This window comes from Stomoxys calcitrans, chromosome 3 (assembly GCF_963082655.1).
Source record: "Stomoxys calcitrans chromosome 3, idStoCalc2.1, whole genome shotgun sequence".
In the NCBI taxonomy this organism is placed as follows: Eukaryota; Metazoa; Arthropoda; class Insecta; order Diptera; family Muscidae; genus Stomoxys; species Stomoxys calcitrans.
The window spans coordinates 185,973,983-186,001,442 of record NC_081554.1 but is presented as its reverse complement, the minus strand read 5'-3'; the positions used below and the strand labels follow the sequence as shown (position 1 = coordinate 186,001,442).

Genomic DNA, 27,460 nt, shown 5'->3' with positions numbered 1-27,460 from the left:
GGCTGTTTAAAACCGTTTAAGACTTTGTCATATCAATTAGTTTACAAGAAATAGATAATATTTAGTAAAATAAGTCAAAAAATTATTATTACTTATACGCTACCATTGCCCAATTCTCATAAAAATATGGTTTTTAAAGACATAAGAATTGATATGTTTGAAATAAATTATAAAATAGTTTATCAACGATCTAAGCAAATGTGTTGTCAACGAATTTTTTATGTGTGCAGAAAAAAAACTTCCTGGCAGGTTTTTTAATACAATCTATGGAGTACACACACATGAAATTGAGACTTTTTATATCCACCACCAAATGAGTTTTATTTCGTTGTCATTTCATTTGCACCATATCAAAATATTGATTAACGACCCTATAAAGTATGCAAATTCTTGGTCCTAGTAAAAATCTAAGACGATCTAGCCCTGTCCGCCCATCCGTCTCTCCGTCCGACCCTCTGTGTTTTGGAATCACGTTACAGTCTATAAAAATAGAGATAATGAGTTGAAATTTTCCACAGATTCTTTTTTTTTTGTCCATAGGCAGGTTAAATTCTACAGTGGGCTATATCGGACTATATCTCGATGTAGCCCCTAGTTCTCGTTCCTAGTAAAAATCTAAGACTCTCAAGCAATGTCCACCCATCTGTCTCTCCGTCCGTCCGTCGGTGTGTTGGAATCACGCTACAGTCTTTAAAAATGGAGATAATGGGCCGAAACTTTGCACAGATTCTTTTTTTGTCCATAGGCAGATTAAGTTCTAAAATGGGCTACATCGGACTATATCTTTATGTAGCCCCCATATAGACCGATCTCCCGATTTGGAGTTTTAGGCTCATAAAAACTGCATTTACAATCTAACTTGGATATAATTAGGCACAATGATTTGAGCTAAGAACCCCGACATCTGTGCCAAATATGATCCAGATCGGTCTGTAACTTAATATAGTACCCGTATAGACCCGTCACCCGATTTAAGGTCCTAAGCCCACTTTTCACTGCTAGAGCCTGACTGCAAGCACATGCAACAAGGAAAGCCTTATAGCAGGACATTGTAAATTAAGTAAATATGGCAACCCTTTGCCCTATGCATTACTCCACAAGGAAAACCTTATAGCAGGACATTGTAAATTAAGTAAATATGGCAACCCTTTGCCCTATGCATTACTCCACAAGGAAAGCCTTATAGCAGGACATTGTTAATTAAGTAAATATGGCAACCCTTTGCCCTATGCATTACTCCACAATAAGTAAAATCCCAAGCGTTGCAGCATCATAAAAGCTTCTCAACATTTTTTTTTGTCAGCTTGCTGTGTCATGTAAGAAATTTATGGATGGATCTTTAAGGCAAGAATTATTTTCCTCAAAATTTTCCCTTTATTTATCTTCACTTAACCTATTTTACACACCCATAAGGCTGCAAAATTGTTCTTCTTTTAGATTGTATGTCACAACATCTTAAGAAGCTTTCAATTTTGTTCAAAAGTCAATTTCGTGGAAATTCTATTGCCATAGTTTGGCTGGCAATTTTCATTGGTGCAGAGCAATTGCTTGACCATTTTTCAAATATTTTTGGCATTTGCAGTGAAGCTGGTAAATGTCAAAGCATATTTATTGGTTTTCGTATTTTTTTCTACTTGCCTTTCCATCTCATGGAAAATAATTACATTACCAAGGAGTAGATATGGGGCAAAAATGAAGAGTAAAGTGATTTAAGTGATGATGGTGTTTAGTAAATAGAGAATATCCATATTGAAGCAATTGCTTAAATAAAACTGTTTGAATGCTTGTTATGCTAGAAAATTGAGTTTCCACAAAAATTTAAAATTTTTTTAATATTATTCCTAAATCCTTTTATACCCATCATAGGATAGAAGGTATATTCATTTTGACTGAACTTAATGGGTTTTTCCTTGTTTTATTTTAAAGAGCAATGACTCAAAATACTCCAAGTCGAGTCTTTGGCACTTCTCTAGTTTAAGATCATTGCCTCAATTGTGGTCTTAATTTCATTGTTAACCAAAACTCATCCTCACTTCCTTAGCTAACAACGTCATCTTCACGCTGTGTCAACAAATTTCCAACAGTTTTTCCTATGCTTCTGCCATATGTATAGGTAATGCATAAGCTTTGGTGTAAACTTTTTGACATTTTCAAGTGCCAACTAATTAATCCCTTAACGCTAATTTTCTAAGCTCTTAATTTAAGTCATAAAATATGAGTTAATGGCAAAAGGAAAAAAAGAGAAATCCGAGTCTGCTTCATAATAAACTAACACTTCTGAGAAAGTCTTTGCAATGAAGCATAGAGGCACTCATGCAAACACACATACGAGGTCGCGTATACACATACTATACTGGTATATGCATATGTATGTGCATGCCTGTGAACAATCTCTGTGGGGGTTTGAGTGAGTGTCACGTCATGGTGCTCCGTTATACAAATTTGTGTTTTTCATTTACCACCGTTGGTTTTTCTCTTGAGGTTCGCTAGACATCCCCATTTAAGAACTCATCGTTATTCACAAATTTTCGTAAGTAAATGTTGAGGTTTGAATATACATCCTGCTGAAAGATATGCTCACATATATATAAGCACAAACACATACCCATGTATGATATGTGTGTTATGTATACATTGATATGATTTTGTTTACCAACACAGGATCATGCTTGTTACACATTGACACGAGGACAACATTAACAATTTGTTCGTTGTTGACTTTGCCATTGTGGCTGCAGCCACAACATCCGCTTGAAAAACTGTTTCCTTTTCCTAGTTAGTGGCAACTATGACAATATGTATGTGTGTGTATGCATATACGAATACGTAAGAGTGCATGTATCTGACTCCAATTTAAAAGATGCCTTCAAGATATGGTTTGGTTATGCGTATGTAATTGTGTGTTGGTGTATGTATTCTACATATGTGTTGAATATAGAAAACTGAGCAATGGTAAAACATAAGGTCGATCGAAATAATATAAAATAAAATAAAATAAAACAAAATAGAATAGAATAAAATAAAATAAAATAAAATAAAATAAAATAAAATAAAATAAAATAAAATAAAATAAAATAAAATAAAATAAAATAAAATAAAATAAAATAAAATAAAATAAAATAAAATAAAATGAAATAAAATAAAATAAAATAATATAAAATAAAATAAAATAAAATAAAATATAATAAAATATAATAAAAAAATAGAATAAAATAAAACAAAATAAAATAAAATAAAATAAAATATAATAAAATATAATAAAAAAATAGAATAAAATAAAATAAAATAAAACAAAATAGAATTAAATAAAATAAAATAAAATAAAATAAAAAAAATAAAATAAAATAAAATAAAATAAAATAAAATAAAATAAAATAAAATAAAATAAAATAAAATAAAATAAAATAAAATAAAATAAAATAAAATAAAATAAAATAAAATATAATAAAATAAAATAAAATAAAGCAAAATAAAGCAAAATAAAATAAAATAAAATATAATATAAAATAAAAAAAATAAAATAAAATAAAATAAAATAAAATAAAATAAAATAAAATAAAATGAAATAAAATAAAATAAAATAAAATAAAATAAAATAAAATAAAATAAAATAAAATAAAATAAAATAAAATAAAATAAAATAAAATAAAATAAAATAAAATAAAATAAAATAAAATAAAATAAAATAAAATAAAATAAAATAAAATAAAATAAAATAAAATAAAATAAAATAAAATAAAATAAAATAAAATAAAATAAAATAAAATAAAATAAAATAAAATAAAATAAAATAAAATAAAATAAAATAAAATAAAATAAAATAAAATAAAATAAAATAAAATAAAATAAAATAAAATAAAATAAAATAAAATAAAATAAAATAAAATAAAATAAAATAAAATAAAATAAAATAAAATAAAATAAAATAAAATAAAATAAAATAAAATAAAATAAAATAAAATAAAATAAAATAAAATAAAATAAAATAAAATAAAATAAAATAAAATAAAATAAAATAAAATAAAATGAAATAAAATAAAATAAAATAAAATAAAATAAAATAAAATAAAATAAAATAAAATACAATAAAATACAATAAAATAAAATAAAATAAAATAAAATAAAATAAAATAAAATAAAATAAAATAAAATAAAATAAAATAAAATAAAATAAAATAAAATAAAATAAAATAAAATAAAATAAAGTAAAATAAAATAAAATAAAATAAAATAAAATAAAATAAAATAAAATAAAATTAAATTAAATTAAATAAAATTAAATAAAATTAAATAAAATAGAATAAAATAAAATAAAATAAAATTGATACAAAATAAATTTAGTTTAAGGCCATAATTTTACTCTATGTACCAAATTTCTGCCAAACCAGGCAAAAATGAAAGCTTCTGGGAACCGAACAAGGATAATCGAGAGACCGGTTTATATGGGAGCTACATCAGATTAAATAACGATTTGGACCGTAGTTGGCACAGTTGTTCGAAGTAGTAACAGAACACCAAGTGCAAAATTTTAGCCAAATCGGACAAAAATTGCGGCTTTAAGGGGCTCAAGTTTGCAAATCGGGAGATCGGGTTATATGGGAGCTAAATCAGGTTATAAACCGATTTCAATTTATTTCGATTTATTGGAAGTCATAACAAAACATTACATGCAAAATATCAGACCAATCGGATAACAATTGCGGCTTCTAGGGGCTAGATATGCAAAATAGGGAGATCGGTTTTTATAGGAGCTATATCCAAATTTAAACCGATATGGCACATTTTCAATATCCAATGACCAAAATCGATAACATGTATCTGTGCAAATTTTCAAACGGCTGGCTTTATGAGTTCGACCAATATCGTGATTTCGACATACTGACGGACGTGCATGGCTAGATCGACTCAAAATGTTCAGACGATCAAGAATATATATACCTTATGGGGTCTTAGACGAATATTTAGAGATTTTACAAACGGAATGACTGGGTTAGTTATGTGGAATCCAGGCAATATGGAATCCACACTGTTTAGAACATAGCGCATTAGATCAGAGTTCAGGGTAACACAGAGTTCGTAGGCTCTGCATGACCAAAGAGAAAGCTCCCTTAGCCTCGCAGCAGTAGTTTCAGCGAATTGTCTAGCCACTGTGTCCAGAGACATAAGGTGTAGCAATAAATTCGGTGCATTAGATGGTGTCGTCCTTAGTGCGGCTGTGATGCACAAACAAGCCTTACATTGGATACGGTTGAGTATTCAACAGTCGGAGGACTTTCCATGCCCCGTCCACTAGACCACAACACCATATAGCCCTGCACGGAATAGCAGTGAGCATCACACAGGCTGGAACATTGGAACAGTCAGCAACGCCAGACTTTCGCCTTCCCTTACTGGAAAGGCAAATTCCGGCGTTATCTGTAATTCAATGAACCTCTTCCCTTTGTTGTACCCTCCACCATAGGATGCTGGTAGTCATTTCATCATTCCGTTTGTGACACATCGAAATATTGATCTGAGACCCAACAAAGTATATATGTTCTTGATCGTCTTGACATTCTTAGTCGAATTAGTCATGCCTGCCCGCCTGTCTGTCGAAAACACGCTAACTTTGGAAGGAGTAGAGCTAGGTGCTTGAAATTTTGCACCAATACTTCTTATTAGTGCAGGTCGGTTGGGATTGTAAATGGCCCACATCGGTCCATGTTTTGGAATAGCTGCCATATAGACCTATCTGCCTATCTGGGATTTTGACTTCTTGAGCCTCTAGAGGGCGCAATTTTGCACCAAGTGTTTTGGTTTGACTTTGAACTACTCTGCTAAGTATGGTACAAATCAGTTCATAAACTGATATAGCTCCCATATAAACCGATTGCGGATATTCCGCCGCTAGAGGGCGCAACTATTATCCGATTTAGGCGAAATTTTGCGTGAATTGTTTTGATTCGACCGTCAAAAACTGTGCCGACTATGGTTCAAAGCGGTTCATAACCTAATATAGCTCCCATAAAAACCGATTTCGGATCTTGACTTCTTGAGCCGCTAGAGGGCGCAATTCTCATGCGATTTGACTGAAATTTTGCACGAAGTGTTTTGTTTTAACTTCTAACTACTGTGCCAAGTATGGATTCTAAATGGCTTCATTACCAGATATAACTCTCATTTTAACCGATTTCTGAACTTGACTTCTTGAGCCGCTAGAGGGCGCAATTCTCATGCGATTTGGCTGAAATTTTCCACGAAGTGTTTTGGTTTGATTATCAGCAACTGTGCCTAGTATGGCCCAAATCAGTTTATAACCTGACATAGCTCCAATATAAACCGATTTCGGATCTTGCCTTCTTGAACCGATAGAGGGCGCAATTATTATTCGATTTGGCTGAAATATCAAAACGACTTCTTGTATGACTTGTAGGTTAGGTTAGGTCAAAAAGAGGGTGCAGTTATTAATCCGCCCCATGCCACTATGGACATACACCTAAGCCAGTAATCGGCTTGTTGTGCGATCTAAAAACTAGAAAGTAACCTCTAAAAAGAAAATTTTAAGTTAGGAATTCCGTACTACTTACAAAATCCTTAATTGTTTTCCATACCATTCCCCTAAGTTGGTTCATATCTGGTATCGTGTCCCCACTTAAGTGCCGGTATCTGTTGGACGCAAATGCCGGGCAATGACAAAAGAAATGCTCCAACGTCTCATCCTCTTCCTCGCATGCATACGCATATGAATTGTAACAAACGTGTTAAATATGGCCTGATTCAGTCCATAACCAGATATAGCTTCCATATAAACAAATCTCTCCATTTTACAATAGTTCTTGAGCCACTATAGGGCTCAATTCCCATTTGGCTGAATTTTTGCACAATGAATTCCACTTTGGTCTCCAATAGCCAAACCAAGTATGGCCCCAATCGGTTCATAACTTGGTATGGCTGAAATAGCATAGTAATTCGTATCCGTTATTCTTTGTTTGGAGGCTCACATATGGCGGCTCGGTGGTTAGCATGTCCGCTTTTGACGCCAAACGCCTGGGTACAAATCACTGCGTGAAAATCGACAGAATTTTTAACGGTGGTTATCCCCTTACTAATGTTGGCTACATTTGTGAGGTATCCTGCCATGTTAAAACTTCTCTACCAAGTGGTGTTACTATGTGGCACGCCGTTGGGGAACGGCGTAAAAAAGGAGACCCCTTATCACTAAGCTTTAACTTTAATCGGACTGCACTCATTGATATGAGAGAAGAATCCCCCTGTTCCTTAATGGAATGCTCATGGGAAATTTAGTATTAGTATTCTTTGTTTGTCTATAAAGGGATAAAGGCCAAAGAACTTGGTATATAAGATTCGGCTCTGCAGAACATAGCACGCTTTTAATTGTTTAATTTTAATATTCTCTGCCAAGCATGTTGAGGGAGAGGTTAACTCCCATGTGGTGGGAATGTTTATAACAAGGCCATATACTTTGTTCACAAATTTAATCATTTTGTAATTTGACTTGTCTAGTCTATGTAAGGGCTCTACTTACTCACCTTAAACATAAATGTGGTGAGAAGGCAGACATACACATGTGTATGTTATATATGTAGTAAATGTATGTATGTATGTGTGTATATAAATGATTTATATTACATTTTAAATATTTTTGCGGTTTTAAGGAAATTGATTTATGTTGGTTTTTAGAATTTTTGATTAATAAACACAAAAACCACAATCAGCAAGAAAGTCATTAAAACGATAAAACTGAAATTTTTAAATTAAAGAATTTATAACATTAAACATAATTAAACCAGTAATGTCGAAAGTCAAGAGAAAATCCTTCGTAGCATATTTCAAGGGATTTGGTTAACAAATGACCATTTTATTGCTTTTTACTGCAAATCGGACGAACATATATATATATGGAAGCTATATTTGAATCTGAACCGATTTCGAGCAACCTTCTTAGATACTGTGGTAGTCGTCGGGGGAAAGCGCTGTACAAAATTTTGAGAAGATTGGTTAATAAATGCGACTGCAGTGACCATAGATGTGAAAATCGAGCGATATATGACAGCTATATCTAAATCTGAACCGATTTCCATGAAATTCACCAGTTACGTCGAGAGTCTTAAGAAAGTTCTTCCTGCCAAATTTCGGGAGAATCGGTTAAGAAATGACCATTTTATAGCATTATTACTGCAAATCGAACGAACATATATATGGGAGCTATATCTAAATATGAACCGATCTGGAGAAAACTTTATGGATATTGTAAAAGTCATCGATGAAAACGTTGTACAAAGTTTTGGCAAGATTAGTCAATAAATGCGCTTGCAGTGGTTCTAGCAGTGAAAATCGGGTGATGTATATATATGAGAGCTGTATTTAAATCTAAACCGATTTCTATGAAATTCACCAGTAATGTCGATAGTTAAAACAAAATCTTTCGTACCAAATTTCAAGAGAATCGGTTAACAAATGGCCATTTTATTGCAGTTTTACTGCAAATCGGATGAACATATATATGGGAGCTATATCTAAATCTGAACCGATTTCTATGAAATTCTCCATTATTGTCAAAAATCATAAGAAAATCCCTCCTGCCAAATTTCGAGAGAATCGGTTTACAAATGACTATTTTCTTTCATTATTACTGCAAATCGGACGAACATATATATGGGAGCTATATCAAAATCTGAACCGATTTTTTCCAATTTCAATACGTTTCATCTCTAGGCCGAAAAATATGTCTGTACCAAATTTGAAGGTGATCGGATGAACATTGCGACCTGTAGTTTGTACGCAAATTAACATGGACAGACGGACAGACATGGCTAAGTCGAATCAGAAATTGATTCTGGGTCGATCGGTATACTTATCAATGGGCCTACCTCTCTTCCTTCTGAGTGTTACAAACAAATGCACTAAGTTATAATACCCAGTACCACAGTAGTGGTGTAAGGTATAAACATGAAGTAGGGCATTTAGTACGGCCACTGCATACTTTGGATACCCACTTTCAAAGAATTATTTCGTAAACTTAGACTATCCACTGTTTTAGACTGTCTACTGCATTTCAATAATATCCACCTATAAATGTCTTTTGGCCGCTTAACAATATATCCAATCCAATTGGGCCCAAACCCCTCCGAACATGTGAACATACAGTCTGGCTAGATCATCGAGAATTTCCCCTTTATTTTTTTTGGGTTATATGTATAACACTCTACCACAATTGTGTTACTGGGCATAACATACCACGAAAAATGCCATCGAAACAACGAAATGAACATCATTAGTTTTAAAATTTAAAACATCACTAAACCATATTCACAATACGATTATATGATGACCCAAAAATAGCCGCTCAACAACAACGGGTGGGCATGTAAATGCATAATCAGATTATGGTCCCTATGACAACACATAAACATCAATAAACAACCAAAAAAAAAGCATAGTTTTGCAACAAACATGCAAACCGAGTTCAATACAAATATCCAAAACAAATAACAGGCCAAAACAAAAAAAAAACCCAACTATAGGCCCAATATGTTGGTTAACTCAAGCACAATAGCTAGCAAGCCCTTCCATGCCAACCCCCCTACAATTTTCAAATGTTGTGATATTTTCATTTTGATTTTAACGCCATTACAATATAAGCCTAACAAAATAAACAAAATGCCATAGATAGTGGAGTTTATCTATAATACATGCGACAGTATTCAACACTATAGCCGTTGACAAAAAAACAAACACTAAACTAAAATGTTTGGGATATTGATGCAGGGATGAGCTTCATTTGTCCCAACTGAAAATTTGACATGATTTTGCTTTATTGTATTTGCATAAATTTGAAAACTCATTGATGGATATGTACAGGGTGGCTGATGAAAGCCGCTACCAAAAAAAAATGTAATAACTTTTTTTCTATTTAATAATAATAATTTAATAATTAATTTAATTAATTAATTAATTAATTTAATTAATAATAATTTAATAATTAATTTAATAATTTAATTTAACATGAATAAAAGAAAAATGTATTCCATACACCGAAAAAAAAATGTAGCAATATTCATCATTGTAGCAATATTCATCAGCCACCCTGTATGTGTATGCATGCACAAAAAAAAATCCTAAAAATAGCACACCATATTTTGGAAAAGCATATCATTTACATTATATATTATGTTTGGTTTTAGCATATTGCCCTAATTGTTATAAAAATATACAAAAATCATATGTACAATGCCATTTTAATTAAGTATCAATACTCAAATCGATATTATCCCCTCCCACTCCATGCGCCAATTTTCATACATTCTCACAGAGTTTGAGAATACATTTATATTTAAAATATAGTTTTATGTTTCAATTGTCGCTGTTGTAATTATAAGGGGATTACAGCAAAAAAAGGCCTATAGAGAGAGACAAAATAAACATGAGCCATGCATTTGAGAGATTTGTTATGGTTTAATGAAAATCACTGTAATTAGAATGTGTAAAGTTCAGCTGGGCCAAATCTTATATACCCTCCAGTTTTGTATTAACTGAGCCTAAATGTAGGCAATGGTTTTTTGTTTTCTACACAAGGGGTTTAAAATTGTTATAAAGGCCATGCATAAAGGCGACTAATATATAGCAAAATTAAATGAAATAGCATAGAAAGAAATTTGCGAAAATTCATAGCGCTTGTCTTTGGGCTAAAAAGGTGATATTGAAAATTTTTAAATGATTGGGTGTTGTAATTGTCGCTGTTGTAATTATAAGGGGATTACAGCAAAAAAAGGCCTATAGAGAGAGAGAAACAAAATAAACATGAGCCATGCATTTGAGAGATTTGTTATGGTTTAATGGAAATCACTGTAACTAGAATGTGTAAAGTTCAACTGGGCCAAATCTTATATACCCTCCAGTTTTGTATTAACAGAGCCTAAATGTAGGCAATGGTTTTTTGTTTTCTAAAAAAAATGGGTTTAAAATTGTTATAAAGGCCATGCATAAAGGTGACTAATAAAAAGCAAAATTAAACGAACTAGAATAGAAAGAAATTATCGAAAATTCATAGCGCTTGTCTTTGGGCTAAAAAGGTGATATTGAAAACTTTCAATTGTCGCTGTTGTAATTATAAGGGGATTACAGCAAAAAAAGGCCTATAGAGGGAGAGACAAAATATACATGAGCCAAGCATTTGAGAGATTTGTTATGGTTTAATGCAAATCACTGTAATAAGAATGTGTAAAGTTCAACTGGGCCAAATCTTATATAGCCTCCACTTTTGTATTAACAGAGCCTAAATGTAGGCAATGGTTTTTTGTTTTCTAAAAATAAGGGTTTAAAATTATAATTAAGGCCATGCATAAAGGCGACTAATATATAACAAAATTAAATGAACTATAATAAAAAGAAATTAGCGAAAATTCATAGTGCCTGTCTTTGGGCTAAAAAGTTGATATTGAAAATTTTGTAATGATTGGGTGTGTAACACATGCCATCTCCAAATTGATTACAAAAAAAGCACAGACGAACAAACGGCACAGAGCGGAAACGCGGACACATAAATGGCTAAGACGAATTAGGAAGAAGTTCTGAGTCAAGTCGTACATTCTACCTAACCAAATTAAGAGGCACAGGGTACAGTGGATGTTTTAGCCACAAAATTCCAGAAATCACTGAAATTAGAATGTGTAAAGTTCAACTGGGCCAAATCTTATATACCCCCCATATAATGGGAGGATTTTACTGTGAATGAGAATGAATCCCTCTAGAGGCTCAAGAAGTATATTCGGGAGATCGGTTTATGTGGAAGCATTAATAGTTTTGAAGCGATTAAGGTCATAATTGGTACATCCGTTGGAGGTCATAGGAAAATTCCTCGTTTCAAATTTTTAGTCAAATCCGATAAGAATAGCGCCCTCTAGAGGCCCAGGAAATACATATATGTTAGAGATCAGGTATATGTGGAAGCTATATCAAGTTTTAGAAAAATTGAACCCATACTTAACAAACCTTTTTGAACCATAATTACCAAATCTGTTAGTAGATCTGTTGGAGGTCAAAGGGAAAGTCTTCTTACAAAATATCAGTCAAATCGGTTAAGAATTACGCCCTCTAGAAGCTCAAGAAGTATATTTTGGAGATCCTATTACATGGGAGCTCTATCAGGGTTTAGACCGACTGAAACCATGCTAAACACATTTTTGGAGATTATAAAAGAAGTCAAAGTGCAAAATATCAGACAAATCGGATAAGAATTGCGCCCTCTATAGGCTCAAGAAGTAGATTTTGGAGATGAGTGAATATGGGAGCTATCATCCGAATAGTCTAATATCCGAACCTTACTTAGTACAGTTGTAAAATGTCACAGGAGAAGTCCTATTGCAAAATTTCAGTCAAATCGGTAAAAAAAACAATTGCGCCCTCTATAGGCTCAAAAATGATATTTTGCAGATTGGTTTATTTGGGAGTTATATCAGGTATTGGACTGATTGGAACCAAACTTAGTGCACTTTATTAAATTTACAGGAAATGTCCTCGTGCAAAATTTCAGCCAAATCTGAAATTTCGATTTTTAAAGAAATTTCGATGGAGTCACGAATGAAGGGGATTTCCCTTACAACGCGTAGTTTAGGAGATACAGCTATTTTAAGTTTTCCAAGTGAAATTTCGATTTTTAAAGGAATTTTGATAGAGTCACAAATTAAGGCCCATTTCCCTCTACGACGCATAGTTTAGGAGATACAGCCATTTTAAATTTTCCAAGTAAAATTTCTCTCTACGACGCATAGTATGTAATTGCGCCCTCTAGAGGTTCAAGAAGTACATTTGGGATTTCGGTTAGTATGGGAACTATATCAGTTTTTAGACCGATTCAAACCATACTTAGTACAGCTGTTGGAGGTTATAGGACAAGGCATCGTGCATACCTTCAGCCAAATCGTACGAGAGGTGCGCCCTCTATAGGCTCAAGAAGTATATTTGGGATAACGGTTTATATGGAAGGTCTATATGGTTTTAAACCGATTAGAATCATACTCTGTACATTTGTTTAAAGTTATAGGAAAAGTCCTCGTGCAAAATTTCAGTCAAATCGGTTTAGAATTGCGCCCTCTGGAGGCTCAAGAAGTATATTGTGAAATTCGGTTTATATGGGAGCTACATCAGGCTTTGAACCGATTCAAACCGTACTTAGTACATCATCTGAAGTTCATAAGAGTCTTCCTGTAAAATTTCAGCCAAATCGGATAAGAACTGCGCCCTCTAATGGCCCATGAAATATATTTTAGAGATTGGTTTCTATGAGAGCTACATCAGGTATTAGAATGATTCAAACTATACTAAATACAGCTATTGGAAGTTATAAGAAAAGTCATAGTGCATAACTTCAGCCACATTGTATAAGAAGGGCGCCCTCTAGAGCCTTAAAAAGTATACTCGGCAGTAGGATTTATATGCGAACTAGTATATCCAAACGTGAAGCGATTTGGCTAATTTACAATCCCAACTGACCTGCATTAATGAAGTTCAAAGTTCAAAAGTTCATTTACCCAGCTTTACTCCTTCGAAATTAATGAACATTCGACAGACGGACGGACAAGGCCATATATAGTTATATAGTTTATGCATCATAAATGAATATTTCAAGGTCTAACAATGGTTTAATACCAGACATAAACCAACTAAGGGGCGTGGTATGAAAAAAAAATTGGGATTTTGTAAGCTGCACGGAATTCCTGACTTAAATTTTTTTTCCCGCTTACATTTTATTATTATGGTCGCACAACAAACCGATTACTGGCTTAGGTCTATGTCCACATTGGCATGGGGCGGATCAATATCTGAACCCTCATTTCAACCAAACCTAACCTACAAATCGAATGACGAAATTTGTATGCCCCCATCTTAGGTGGAGGGTATAAAAATATATGGAATTTCGACTCATTAAATTATACTATTATGTTTTGTATTAACAGAGCCTAAGTGTATGCAATGATTTTTTGTTTTCTAAAAATGGGGTTTAGAATTAATGTTAAGGCCATATATTAAGGCTATTAATAAATGGCAAAATTATATGAACTAGAATAGAAAGAAATTGCAAAAAATTCATAGCGCTTGTGTTTGGGCTAAAAAAGGTGATATGCGGAAAATTTTATAATGGTTTTTTGCAGGCATCTTTCCTCAGCATTGAGATTTAGGGTATTTTCACCAAAAAAATGTGCCCAAATTTTTAATTTATTGTTTTTGAGGAGATATTCGTCTACCAAAAAACTAAAAAACTAAAGTGATATCTTTATTGGTTTCGATTTTATGATAATATCGCTTTGAATTTTGATTTTCAAAAATGTTTACATTTCGGGCTCATTTTGTGTTTTACTTAAATAAACCAGCCAAAAATAAATATATTTTGATTTCAGCTTGGTCATTATATTGTAAAGCAAGTCCTGACCTTTCCAAAAGTATGTATTTTTTATATCAAAAATTTTAAAATACGGACAAAAGTGTCTACCCAATGGAGACATCACGGCTATTTTTCTATACAATCTCGCCAAATCACGCATTCCAAAGACTTAAAGGATGTGAAAATCAGTCTGTCATTTGAATGAATTGACATATCTTTATTAAATTTGAAACATATAGAGTGGAAGTGTTTGTTAGACGATATGCAAAATGTCAGATCCCTAGAAAGCCTGAGCCGTAGTGGGCCCTCTGATTAAGTCATTCCCTAACAATTCTTGTTTGGGCTGCGAAATTTCCATTTGTGGAGTGATTGTTTGTTAGACCATATGCAAAAATTTCAGATACCTAAAAAGCCTGGGTCCTATTCGTGGGCCCTCTGATTAAGTCACCCCCTAACAATTTTTGTTTGCGCTGTGATATAAATGTCCATTTGTGGAGTGATTTCAAACTAACTACCACTAAACTAACTGCAACTAACTACTAACTTTCAAACTAATTTATTTATTTTTTTTTTTTTGATTTTTTTCCCATGGCTGACCTCGTATTTTGCGAAGACCTTTGAGAACCGATTTTTAATGTAGGTACTGATTTAGATATCTTACAAAATTTACAATAATTTTTCCTGCATAATAGAAAATCCGTCTCTTTAGTTAAAAGAACTAGAATTCGTTTCCTCAGCCCTCGTCTCGAAGCACTTAAAAGCCGGTCTTTATGACATTTCCTTTTCCTTTATTCTCCCTTATAGTTCATACAGTTACTCTTACCCACTTGAAAGTGGAGTTGCAAACTTATTTAAATTTTATTTTGAGCTCTAGCAAACCCAGAAAAAAAGAAACAAACTTAAATGACCAACTTTGACTTTGTCAATCAAGGACATTGAAAACTTCCTCAATGATCTTCATTAAATCCCTGTCACCTTTTGTGGTATCTCTTCCGTCATATCAAAAAAAGGCATGCGAACAAGAAAAAAACAACAACACCAACAAACAAAACCTCATTCACTACTCGTAACAAGTACTTCGGTGGCCTCTGGCTACCTAGTTTTGCAAATTCTCTTTTCCTATGCCTCTCTCTCTCTCTCGCTCTCAACATGTCCCCTTCTTCAATTGAAGCTCTTACATTCATGGTCAACAGGTTGTTAAAAACGATAATAGAATTGGCAAAAGTCACAAACAGCAACTGCAGCAGCACCTTATGCTGCTACAGACAAACAAACAAAGATGCTGGCAACATTTCAAGTGGTGAATACGTTCAAAAGAGAGAGAGAGAGAGAAAGGGAGACGAAATACATATGAAAGAAAGAGGGGTGCCATGCTGTTATCCAAGGCAGAGATATGTATTTGAATTTCAACTGTCAAACAATTAGTGCAGAACTTGCTTGCCTTTTGTGTTTTGCCATCCCCCCCCCTTTCCACGACCCCAGAAACAGCACACTTGTGACAAATCTGTTGGTTGAAGTATGCAGTACAGGTAGATGAGGGCAACAACTTAAAAGTGACAACAACATCAGTTAACATTGAAAACAACTTGAGTTGAGCCAGTAACTTAAAGACAAACTCACCGAGGGGAGTTAAGAGGGGGGCAGACGAAAAAAAAAGACAATCAAGGCAGACAGACAACAAAGAGCTTCAGCTTACATCAACCATACCAATGGAGATGGATATGGCCAATGTTGTCTCTTCTTTGGTATTGTCATGCCAATTATGCAGTAAAGAGAAAGAGGGAGAAAGATAGAGAGAGAGAGAGAGAGAGAGAGAGTGAACAATGATTATGTTGTGATAACAACAATTGAATTGTTGATTGTTTTGTTTGCTTTGCTTTATCTCGTTCGGTTTCTATTGTTTTGTTGGGTGTGAACTCGGTATTAAAGGTGTCTAAGTCAAATCTTAGCAAAACATATGCTGTGAATTACACTAAGCTACAAAAAAAGAAAAAACAAAGTTTGATTAGCACAAGGTCATGAAGCTCTAAAGTGACGTGACATGAAGGTTTTTTTAGCATCATTTCGTCTGATTTGTCATGAACAAAATTAAAATTTTTGAAAATCTCTGATGTTTTGAGCTTATATGAGTAGTGTTTCCATAGAATTTTGCAAAACAGCGGATTGTTTAGACAACATTCTAACACCCATAAAAAATTTTAACTCTCTTATCATATAAACTAAACTGCTGCCCTTTCTTTACTATTTTTATACTCTCCACCAAAGGATGGGGGTATAATAATTTCGTCATTTTGTTTGTAACACCACGAAATATGCGTCTGAGACCCCATAAAGTCTTCTTGATCGTCATTTTAAATCGATATAGCCATGTCCGTCCATCCGTCCGTCTGTCTGCCGAAAGCACGCTAACTTTCAAAGGAATAAAGCCAGCCGCTTGAAATTTTGCCCAAATACTTCTTGTTAATATAGGTCGGTTGGGGTTGTAAGTGGGCCATATAGGTCCATGTTTTGATATAGCTGCCATATAAACCGTTCATGGGTCTTGACTTCTTGAGCCTCTAGAGGGGGCAATTCTTATCCGATTGGAATGAAATTTTGCACGACGTGTTTTGTTATGACTTCCAACGATTGTGCCTAATATGATTCAAATCGGTCCATAACCTGATATAGCTCCCATATAAACCGCTCTGGGATCTTGACTCCTTGAGCCTCTAGAGGGCGCAATTCTTATTCGATTTGGCTGAAATTTTACACAATGACTTCTACTATGGTCTCCAACATTTTATTCAATCAGCATAGCAATTATTTTCTTTTGTCCTTTGTTTACGTTAAAAGAGATACCGGGAAAAGAACTCAAATCGGTCCATAACCTTATATAGCTGCCATATAAACCGATCTTGGGTCTTGACTTCTTGAGCCTCTAGAGGGCGCAATTCTTATCCGATTGGAATGAAATTTTGCACAACGTGTTTCGCCAAGACTTCCAACAACTGTGCTACGTATGGTTCAAATCGGTCAATAACCAGACATAGCTGCCATATGAACCGATCTAGGGTCTTGACTTCTTGAGCCTCTAGAGGGCTCAATTCCTATCCGATTTGGCTGAAATTTTGCATGACGTGTTTTGTTATGACTTCCAACGATTGTGCCTAATATGGTTCAAATCGGTTCATAACCTGATATAGCTCCCATATAAACCGCTCTGGGATCTTGACTCCTTGAGCCTCTTGAGGGCGCAATTCTTATTCGATTTGGCTGAAATTTTAAACAATGACTTCTACTATGGTCTCCAACGTTTAATCCAATCAGCATAGCAATTATTTTCTTTTATCCGTTGTTTACATTAAAAGAGATACCGGCAAAATAACTCAAATCGGTCCATAACCTGACATAGCTGTCATATAAACCGATCTTGGGACTTGGCTTCTTGAGCCTCTAAAGGGCGCAAATCTTATCCGATTGGAATGAAATTTGGAACGAAGTGTTTCGCTACGATTTTCAACAACTGTGTAAGCTAGGTTCAAATCGGCCAATAACCTGATATAGCTGCCATATAAAACGATATTGAATATTGACATCTTGAGCCACTAGAGGGCGCAATTTTTATCCGATTTGAAATCACGAAGTATTTTGTTATTATATCCAATAACTGTGCCAAGCACGGTTCAAATCGGTAGATATCCTGATCTAGCTGCCTTTTAAACCGATCTTAGGTGTTGACTTCTTGAGCCTCTAGAGGGCGCAATTCTCATCCGATTTGGCTAGAATTTAGCATGACGTGTTTTGTTATGACTTCCAACGATTGTGCCTAAAATGATTCAAATCGGTCCATAACCTGATATAGCTCCCATATAAACCGCTCTGGGATCTTGACTCCTTGAGCCTCTAGAGGGCCCAATTCTCATCCGATTTGGCTGAAAATTTGCACAACGGCTTCTCTCGTGACCCTCAACATAAGTGTTCAATATGGTCTGAATCGATAAATAGCTTGATACAGCTCCCATATAAACCTATCTTCCGATTTTGCTTCTTGAGCCCCTACAAGACGCAATTCTTATCCGAATGAACTGAAATATTACACAATGACTTCTATAATGTTCTGCATTCATTTATGGTCCGAATCGGACTAAAACTATATATAGCTCCAATAGCATAACAGTTCTTATTCAATATTCTTTGTTTGTTTGGATCGCATTTGTCGAGTTCTATGCGCTGTATCTCGCATAGAACTCGACAAATGCGATCCATGGTGGAAGGTCTATAAGATTCGGCCCGGCCGAACTTAGCACGCTCTTACTTGTTGGTGATCACTTGCCACGAATCATAGACACCAGTTTGTGTGTTGCATAGTGTCAGATAACGAAAGACTGACTTAACGCAACCACTCCCTTTTTGCTGCTACCTTATGGCTAGGAAATCAATATTTATTTAAGATCAACATTATAAGCAGCTTGTTGCAAATCTCTCTGGCAAAAGTAAAACAAGTTTTTCAGCTAGTTATAATCCCTTATAACTATATGTAATGCTAATGTTTTAGTTCCTGGAACCCATAATTACTCATACATTCTCGAACCTCCCCCCAACACGTGTGGTTTAGACAGCTATGTTACTTTTTTCAAAACATCTAATTAATGAATTTTGTGATTCGCATTTCATTACCGCCTGGTGTTTGGTTGAACTTAATTATGCAAATTAGATTTCATTCTAACATAATTAGCTGCCAACATATTCACTAATAATCATATCAAAATTATTGGATTATTATGAGTAATGGGTTAAGGGGATGTGTGGATATGGCTATGTGCAATCCATATGCATTTAAATCACTTTCACTTTAGATGGCCTTAAATATATTCGTAGAAGATTTTGAAATTACCCAAATAGCTTATAGAATATAGAAAAATGGAAAATAATGTACGTAAGTAATAATAAAAATTAAAAGCGTGTTAAGTTCGGCCGTGCCGAACCTTACATGCCCTCCACCATGAATCGCTTTTGTCGACTTTCTTTCCCGGTATCTCTTTTAAGGCAAACAAGGGATAAACAAAAGAATTGCTGTGCTGATGGAATTAAATGTTGGAGACCATAGTAGAAGTCATTGTGTAAAATTTCAGCCAAATCGAATAAGAGTTGAGCCCTCAAGAGGCTGAAAGAGTCAAGATTCCAGAGCGGTTTATATGACAGCTATATCAGGTTATGGACCGATTTGAACCATATTAGGCACAATCGTTAGAAGTCATAACAAAACAAGTCATGCAAAATTCGCGCCAAATCGGATAGGAATAGCGCCCTCTAGAGGCTCAAGAAGTCAAGACCCCTGAACGGTTTATATGACAGCTAGATCAAGTTGTGTACCCATTTAAAACATATTTGGCACAACTGCTGAAAGTCGTAACGAAAAATTTCAAAATTTCAGCCAAATCGGATGGGAATAGCGCCCTCTAGAGGCTCAAGAAGTCAAGACCCCTGAACGGTTTATATGGCAGCTATATCAGTTTATGAACCTATTTCAACCACACTTAACACTGTTGTTGGAAATCATTACAAAATACCTCGTGCAAAATTTCAGCCAAATCGGATAGGAATAGCGCCCTCTAGAGGCTCAAGAAGTCAAGACCCTGAACGGTTTATATGACAGCTAGATCAAGTTGTGTACTCATTTAAAACATATTTGGCACAACTGCTGAAAGTCGTAACCAAACACATCATGCTAAATTTCAGCCAAATCGGATAGGTATAGCGCCCTCTAGAGGCTCAAGAAGTCAAGACCCCAGATCGGTTTATATGGCAGCTATATCAGGTTATGCACCGATTTCAACCATACTTAAAAAAGTTGTTGGAAATTATTACAAAACACTAAAATGGCAGCTATATCAGGTTATGGAGCGATTTGGACTATATTAGGCACAGTTGTTGGAAGTCATAACAAAACTCCTTGCACAAAATTTCAGCCAAATCGGATAGGAATTGCGCACTCTAGAGTCCCAAGAAGTCAAGACCCCAGATCGGTTAATATGACAGCTATATCAGGTTATGTACCGATTTCAACCATACGTAAAACCGTTATTGGAAATCGTTACAAAGCACCTCATACAAAATTTCAGCCAAATCGGATAGGAATTGCGCCCTCTAGAGGCTCAAAAAGTCAATATCCCAGATCGGTTTATATAACAGCTATATCAGGTTATGAACCGCTTTGAACCATATTTAGCACAGCTGATGGAAGTCATAACAAAATTCTTTATGCAAAATTTCAGCCAAATCGGATAGGAATAGCGCCCTCTAGAGGCTCAAGAAGTCAAGACCCCTGATCGGTTTATAAGACAGATATATCAGGTAATTTACCGATTTTAACCATACGTAAAACAGTATTGGAAATCATTACAAAGCACCTCATGCAAAATTTCAGCCAAATCGGATAGGAATAGCGCCCTCTAGAGGCTCAAGAAGTCAAGACCCCAGATCGGTTTATATGACAGCTATATCAGGTTATAGACCGATTTCAAAAAAACTTAAAAAAGTTGTTGGAAATTATTACAAAACACCTCATGCTAAATTTCAGCCAAATCGGATAAGAATTACGCCCTCTAGAGGCTCAAAAAATCAAGACCCCAGATCGGTTTATATGGCAGCTATATCAGGTTATGAACCGATTTCAACCACACTTAACAATGTTGTTGGAAATCATTACAAAATACTTCGTACAAAATTTCAGCCAAATCGGATAAGAATTGCGCCCTCTAGTGGGTTAAGAAGTCAAGATTCAAGATCGGTTTATATGGCAGCTGTATCAGTTTATGAACAGATTTAAACCATACTTAGCACAGCTGTTGGAAGTCATAAGGAAACACTTCATGCAAAATATCAGCCAAATCGGATAAGAATTGCGCCCTCTGTGACTCAAGAAGTCAAGATCGGTTTATATGGGGGCTATATCAAAACAAGGACCAATATGGGCCATTTACAATCCCAACCGACTTACACTAATAGGAAGTATTCGTGTAAAATTTCAAGCGGCTAGCTTTATTCCGTCGAAAGTTAGCGTGCTTTCGCAGACAGACGGACGGACCGATGAACGGACATAGTTAGACCGACATAAAAAATCATAATGATCAAGAAAATATATACTTTATGGGGTCTTAGGTCAATATTTCGAGGTGTTTCAAACGGAATGACTAGATTTGTATGCCCCCATCCTAAGGTGGTGGGTTTAAAAAGTGCGCATAATGTCAGGTTAGTTTAAATTCACCACTGTGAGTATAGATGATTATAATCAGATGAGAAAAATCTGAAACTATGTATATAATTTATCTCTCTTGCTCTTTCAAATTTCTTTCAAATGAGATGAATGACATAATTAAAGAGAGGCTTTCTATGCTGATTTTTAATGAGCGAGAAAATATGAACTCATTTTAATCAAGCTAGACGTAGGTGTTGGAGTAAATGACCAAATTCCATGGCACTTTATCTCTCTCACCTTCTCTTATGTTAAAATTACAAAAATGATTTCTTTGCATGGCCTAACGTTTCGTCAATGAGAGAAGATGTGGCGAGATCTACATTTTGAAAAAAAAAACGTACATTTGCAAAATAAAATCGCTAAAATGGTAAAAAACAGAAAATAGTCTTAACTAATCAGAACAGTTGACACAATATGTGAAATAAATAAACAAAAACAAAAAGTGAAACCCGTGAGTCGGTATCTGTTGAATCGTGATTGCCTCGTGAGCCGTGATTTTCACATGAGTATGATTTCACTTACTCACGCTGACGCACGAAGAAATTTTATTCAATCACGATCGATCACGCACGATCACGTGATTGGATTTGGAACTCACTCACGAATCAAGTGAGTCGCGCGTATATGAAAATATACTCCAATCGTACTCAGCTATAACAAGACGAGCTAAAGTTTTCATCAAACATTTCTCATAGCTACGAAAACCGACTCCCTCTGATTCGATTGAGCCATGTCGGCCTGTCTATCCGTGTCTCCGTTAATCGCTCTGTATCTCGCTGTCTCTGTGTATCTGTTCTCTCACACGCGTTAACGCACGAAGAATTTTAATTCAATCAAGGTCACGCACGATCATGCGATCGGGATTGCATCTCACTCACGAATCATGTGACTCACGTGTAACACGACAACTCACTTCTCATGGGAACACCTCCAGTCTATAGCGCTAAGTTCGGTTATGTCTTCCGTCAGAGCGCTCAGTGTGATTTTTGCCGAGAACAAGCAGTTCATGCTATCCTTACCGAAATTAAAGCGTTGGGGCACAATTTGGTTCGTAGAGCTTTGTAGGCTGTCATGTAGAAACATTTTTAAGTGATTGCATTCTCATAAGAGGTACGTTCATCTCTCAGAGGTACGTTCATCGTACTAGGCCATAACAAGCAGATATCCAGTAAATGGTTATTTTTTAAAAACTATGGAAATATTTCCAAAAAAACACATAAATACAGAAAAACGTATGCAATCTTTATTTGAATCGATAGAACGGTCTATATTATTTAATGTTTGAAGATTATTTCATGCAAATGCCGACAGTGACTTCTTCACTCATTGCTACGAAAAAAGTTTCTCCTGATTCGATTAAGCCATGTCCGTCTGTCTATCCATGTCTCCGTTCATCTCTCTGTCTCTCTGCGTGTCCGTTCACTCTCACTCACGTTAAAGAACGGTAGAATTAATCTCAATCACGGTCACGCGCGATCACGTGATAGTTTTTGGATCACACTCACGAATCTCGTGACTCACGCATGATACAATAATTTATGTGCATGACTCTAGTCTATAGCGCTATGTTTGGTTATGATTTCCGTCAGAGAGCTTGTGTCGAAAACAAACAGTTTTTCCTTCACTTACCGGTCGATGTCGAGCCTAAATGATAGTTTTGAGACACAACTCGGATTAGAGACCTTTATAAGCTGCGTTGATACCTCATTTCATCTGTAAGCCTCTTAGCGGTACGTCCATCGTGCTAAGGCTTTAACCAGATATCACTCATAGCTACAAAAAAGTCCCCCTCTGATTCGGTTGAACCATGTGCGTCTGTCTCGTTACATGTCTGTTCATGTTGACTAGTAAGCAGATACCTTTTTATACCCACCACCGTCCATCCGTCTGTCCAAATCACGATAGTGGTCGAACGCGTAAAGCTAGCCGTTTGAAATTTTGCATAGATACTAAGTACTGATATAGGTCGATTGGGATTGCAAATGAGCCATATCGGTTCAGATTTCTATACAGCTCCCATATAAACCGATCTACCGATTTGACTTCTTGAGCTCCTGGAAGCCTCAATTTCTTTAACGACTTCCAATAACTGTACCAAATCAGTCTATAACCTGATATTGCTCCCATATCGATCATCCTTGTTCGGTTCCTAGAAGCTTTAATTTTTGCTGGTTTGACAGAAGTTTGGTATGTATAATAAAATTATGCCCTTCTACTAAATTTGTAGCAGAATATATGGTGGTGGGTTCCCAAGATTCGGCCCGGCCGAACTAAGCACACTTTTCCTTGTTATACCCTACATCACCACTGTGGTACAGCGTATTATTACTTAGTGCATTTGTTTGTAACACACAGAAGAAAGAGAGATAGACCCATTGATAAGTTTTCCGATCGACTCAGAATCACTTTCTGATTCGATTTAGCTATGACCGCCTGTCTGTATGTTCGTCAGTCTGACCATGTTAATTTCTGTACAAAGTACAGGTCGTAATTTTTATCCGATCGTCTTCAAATTTGGTACAGACAAGTTTTTCAACCTACGGACGAAGTCTATTGAAATTAGAAAATATCGGTTCAGATTTGGATATAGCTCCCATATATATGTTCGTCCGATTTTGAGAAATATTGCAATAAATTGGTCATTTTATTGCAATATTTGCCTGGTAGGATTTTCTTTTAAATCTCGATATTACCGGTAAATTTTATAGAAATCGGTTCAGATTTAGATATAACTCTCATTATATATAAATCGCCCAAATTTTTACTTCTAGAGCCACCGCAGCGCATTTATTGACCAATCTTGCCAAAACTTTGTACAACATATTCCTCGACGACTACCACAATTTTTAAGAAGTTTGCTCGAAATCGGTTCAGATTTAGATATAGCTCCCATACATATATTCATCCGATTTTGAGAAATATTGCTATAAAATGCCCATTTTTTAACCGATTCTCTCGAAATTTAGCAAGAAAGATTTTCTTATGACTCTTAGCTTTATTAGTGAATTTCAAAGAAATCGGTTCAGATTAAGATATAGCTGTCATATATGTATTTCGCCCGATTTTCACATCTAAAGCCACTGTAAGTACATTTATTGACCAATCTTGCCAAAACTTTGTACAACGCTTTCCTCGATGACTACCACAATATCTCAGAAATTCGGTCGAAATCGGTTCAGATTTAGTTATAGCCGCCATATATACATTCGTCCGATTTTGAGAAATATTCCAATAAAATTCACATTTTTCAACCAATTCTCTCGAAATTTGGCAGGATGAATTTTCTCTTGAATCTCGACTTTACCGGTGAATTTCATAGAAATCGGTTCAGATTTAGATATAGATATATATAATTCCCGATTTGCACATCTGGAGCCACTGTTAGCGCATTTATTGACCATTCTTGCCAAAATTTTGCAAAACTCTTTCCTCGACGACTTCCACAATATCTCAGAAGTTTGGTCGAAATTGGTTCAAATTTAGATATAGCTGCCACATATATGTTCGTCCGATTTTGATAAATATTCCAATAAAATTCACATTTTTCAACCGATTCTCTCGAAATTTGGCAGGTAGGATTTTCTTATGACTCTTATCATTGCTGTTGAATTCCATAGAAATTGGTTCAGATTAAGATATAGCTGCCTTATATATATTTCGCCCGATATTCGCATCTAGAGTCACCACAAGCGCATTTATTGATCAATCATGCCCAAATTTTGTACAACGCTTTCCTCGACGACTTGGTCGAAATCGGTTCAGATTTTGTTATAGCTCCCATATATATGTTCGTCCGATTTTGAGAAATATAACAATAAAATGCTCATTTTTTAACCGATTCTCTCGAAATTGGGGTATTACACAGTCGGCATTGTCCGACTTTTGCCTTTCCTTACCGGTTTTATCTTATTTTTTTCCTTAATACCCTTAAAGAACTTCAGCTACATTTTGAGCTCTTTCTTAAGAACTTTACACCAGTTCCCTTTAAACCAATACAAGGTCATTAAGGCAAGATTTAAAAGATCACCACTGTCTACTGGAAATACATGCATATATTTTTTTCCTCTTATTTTTTTAGCTATTTTAAGTTTGCAAAACACAACTCACTATACAAGTTTTAATGCAGGTTTTAAAGCTTAAATCTTTGAGTCTTTCAGCTGTATCAGAGTTTCAGAGTATCTTTCAGCTGATTACTTTTTATTGGGATATTAACATTTAAAGAAACAAGTTTGGATTATTGATAAATCGTTTCGAAAAAAAAATAGTATATGTGTGTATATACATATATAGATCAGTCCACAAGGTTAAAAACTGGACCCGGTAAGCATTGCATAACGAATGTAAGGCTTTTGTTGAAATAAATGGCGAATAAGGGAACATTTTAACATTATCCCCTGTTTGGGGGGATTCAAAATTTTGTAAAAAAAAATATTTGTAAAAAACACACAAATTTAAGATTTTGGAAACCAATTTTTATACGAGCACTTACCTATGACCATGGCGAATATGCACAATTTTATAAAAGCCATATTTTTATATTTTTGCTATAATTGAAAAATTTGAAAAAATACATTTAACTTTTATTTTTTTTTTGCAATTTTTTTTCTATATGAATATTATTTTATTTTTTTAATTTTGTTTTTTTGTTTCATATATATTTTTGGAAATTTCCTTTCTTTTTTGTTTCCACAAATTTTTTTTTTAAATTTTTTTTTATATGTATGTTAAACTATTTCTTTCTTTACTTCTTTTCCTTATACACTTTCCAACGATTCACAATTAATCCGTTAACGTTTTGCTCTCTTTGCGTTCACCTAAAAGACTAGAAGTCAATGAAGGTTGTATCCATGTTAAATAATGGAAAATAAAAATTTTTTGTTTAATAAAAAGAAAAAAAACCAAATGTTTAAGACACCACACAACTACAATTGCAAACATAAAACCAAACCTCAGCTTGACAATTTTTTCCCTCGCCGAGTATTTTTTCAAAAGCCAAGACGTCTCACAATAGCTGCGATGGTGGTATGATGAGTAGGTAAAAAAACTAAATAATAAAAAAAATAAATAGTAGTAAAAAAAAACAATAAAAACTGAAATAACCAAAAGAAAACCCCACAATCAGATTTAAAAAAAAAATATTTTTTGCAAAAAGATTTTTAATTTTTTTTAATTTGATCATATATGAAAACACCTGTTAACATAGAAAAGTTCCACAATGACTCCCTAATGAAGGGTTTGCTTAAAAAATGTTAACACCTAAGGGCGTTTGCAGCAATCCAATGCCATAACTGCTCCATATTTTCTTAAATATCGACTGTTATTCCTCTATTTCTCAGTCTCAACTTTTAACATATGATTTTTTTCCCTACTTGCCATACCACCCTCCTCATACGCTGGCTTAAATGCTTATTAATAGTCATCACAGCAGTAGTTTTTGTGAGTAGTTGTGTTACCCGTTTTTAAATCACGTTTTTTAATCATAAATATTTATTTCGGTAAGCTTTTGTTGTTTTTCAGCATTTGCTTTGTGTCTTTATTTATTTGTATGTTTTTTCTTCAATGCACTTCTTTGAGTATGGTTAACCTATGCAAAATGCAATTGTTTCTGTTTCAAAATAACAGCTAACTCAAAGCTACATCTTTTGGAGGTGTGAGAGTATGCAGTGACGGTGTTTATTATTTGTTATTGTAATTGTTGTTGTTGCTTCATAAATGGCTGGCGGCTGTTGTTTAAGTTTTATTTTTAGCGGTCGAACTCTTCTCTTTGTCATAATATGCGCCAACGCAACAAAGAGGTCGGTTGCGCTGCTCGACTGCGCAATGGTATTGGTTGTTGCGGT

General features: G+C 34.6%; 1 protein-coding gene across 1 annotated transcript in view; it reads right to left on the bottom strand.

Annotated features, from left to right (window-relative positions):
• Positions 1-26,417, bottom strand: part of LOC106085945 (protein obstructor-E) — an 83,470-nt gene extending 57,053 nt beyond the window's left edge. The window contains exons 1-2 of the mRNA XM_013250432.2: positions 26,366-26,417; positions 26,110-26,164 (exon numbers count right to left, since the gene is read on the bottom strand). Of these exons, the coding sequence (XP_013105886.2) occupies positions 26,110-26,149 (40 nt within the window). The 5' untranslated portion in view covers positions 26,150-26,164; positions 26,366-26,417. The remainder of the gene's footprint in view (positions 1-26,109; positions 26,165-26,365) is intronic.
• Between the last annotated feature and the right edge of the window lie 1,043 nt (positions 26,418-27,460).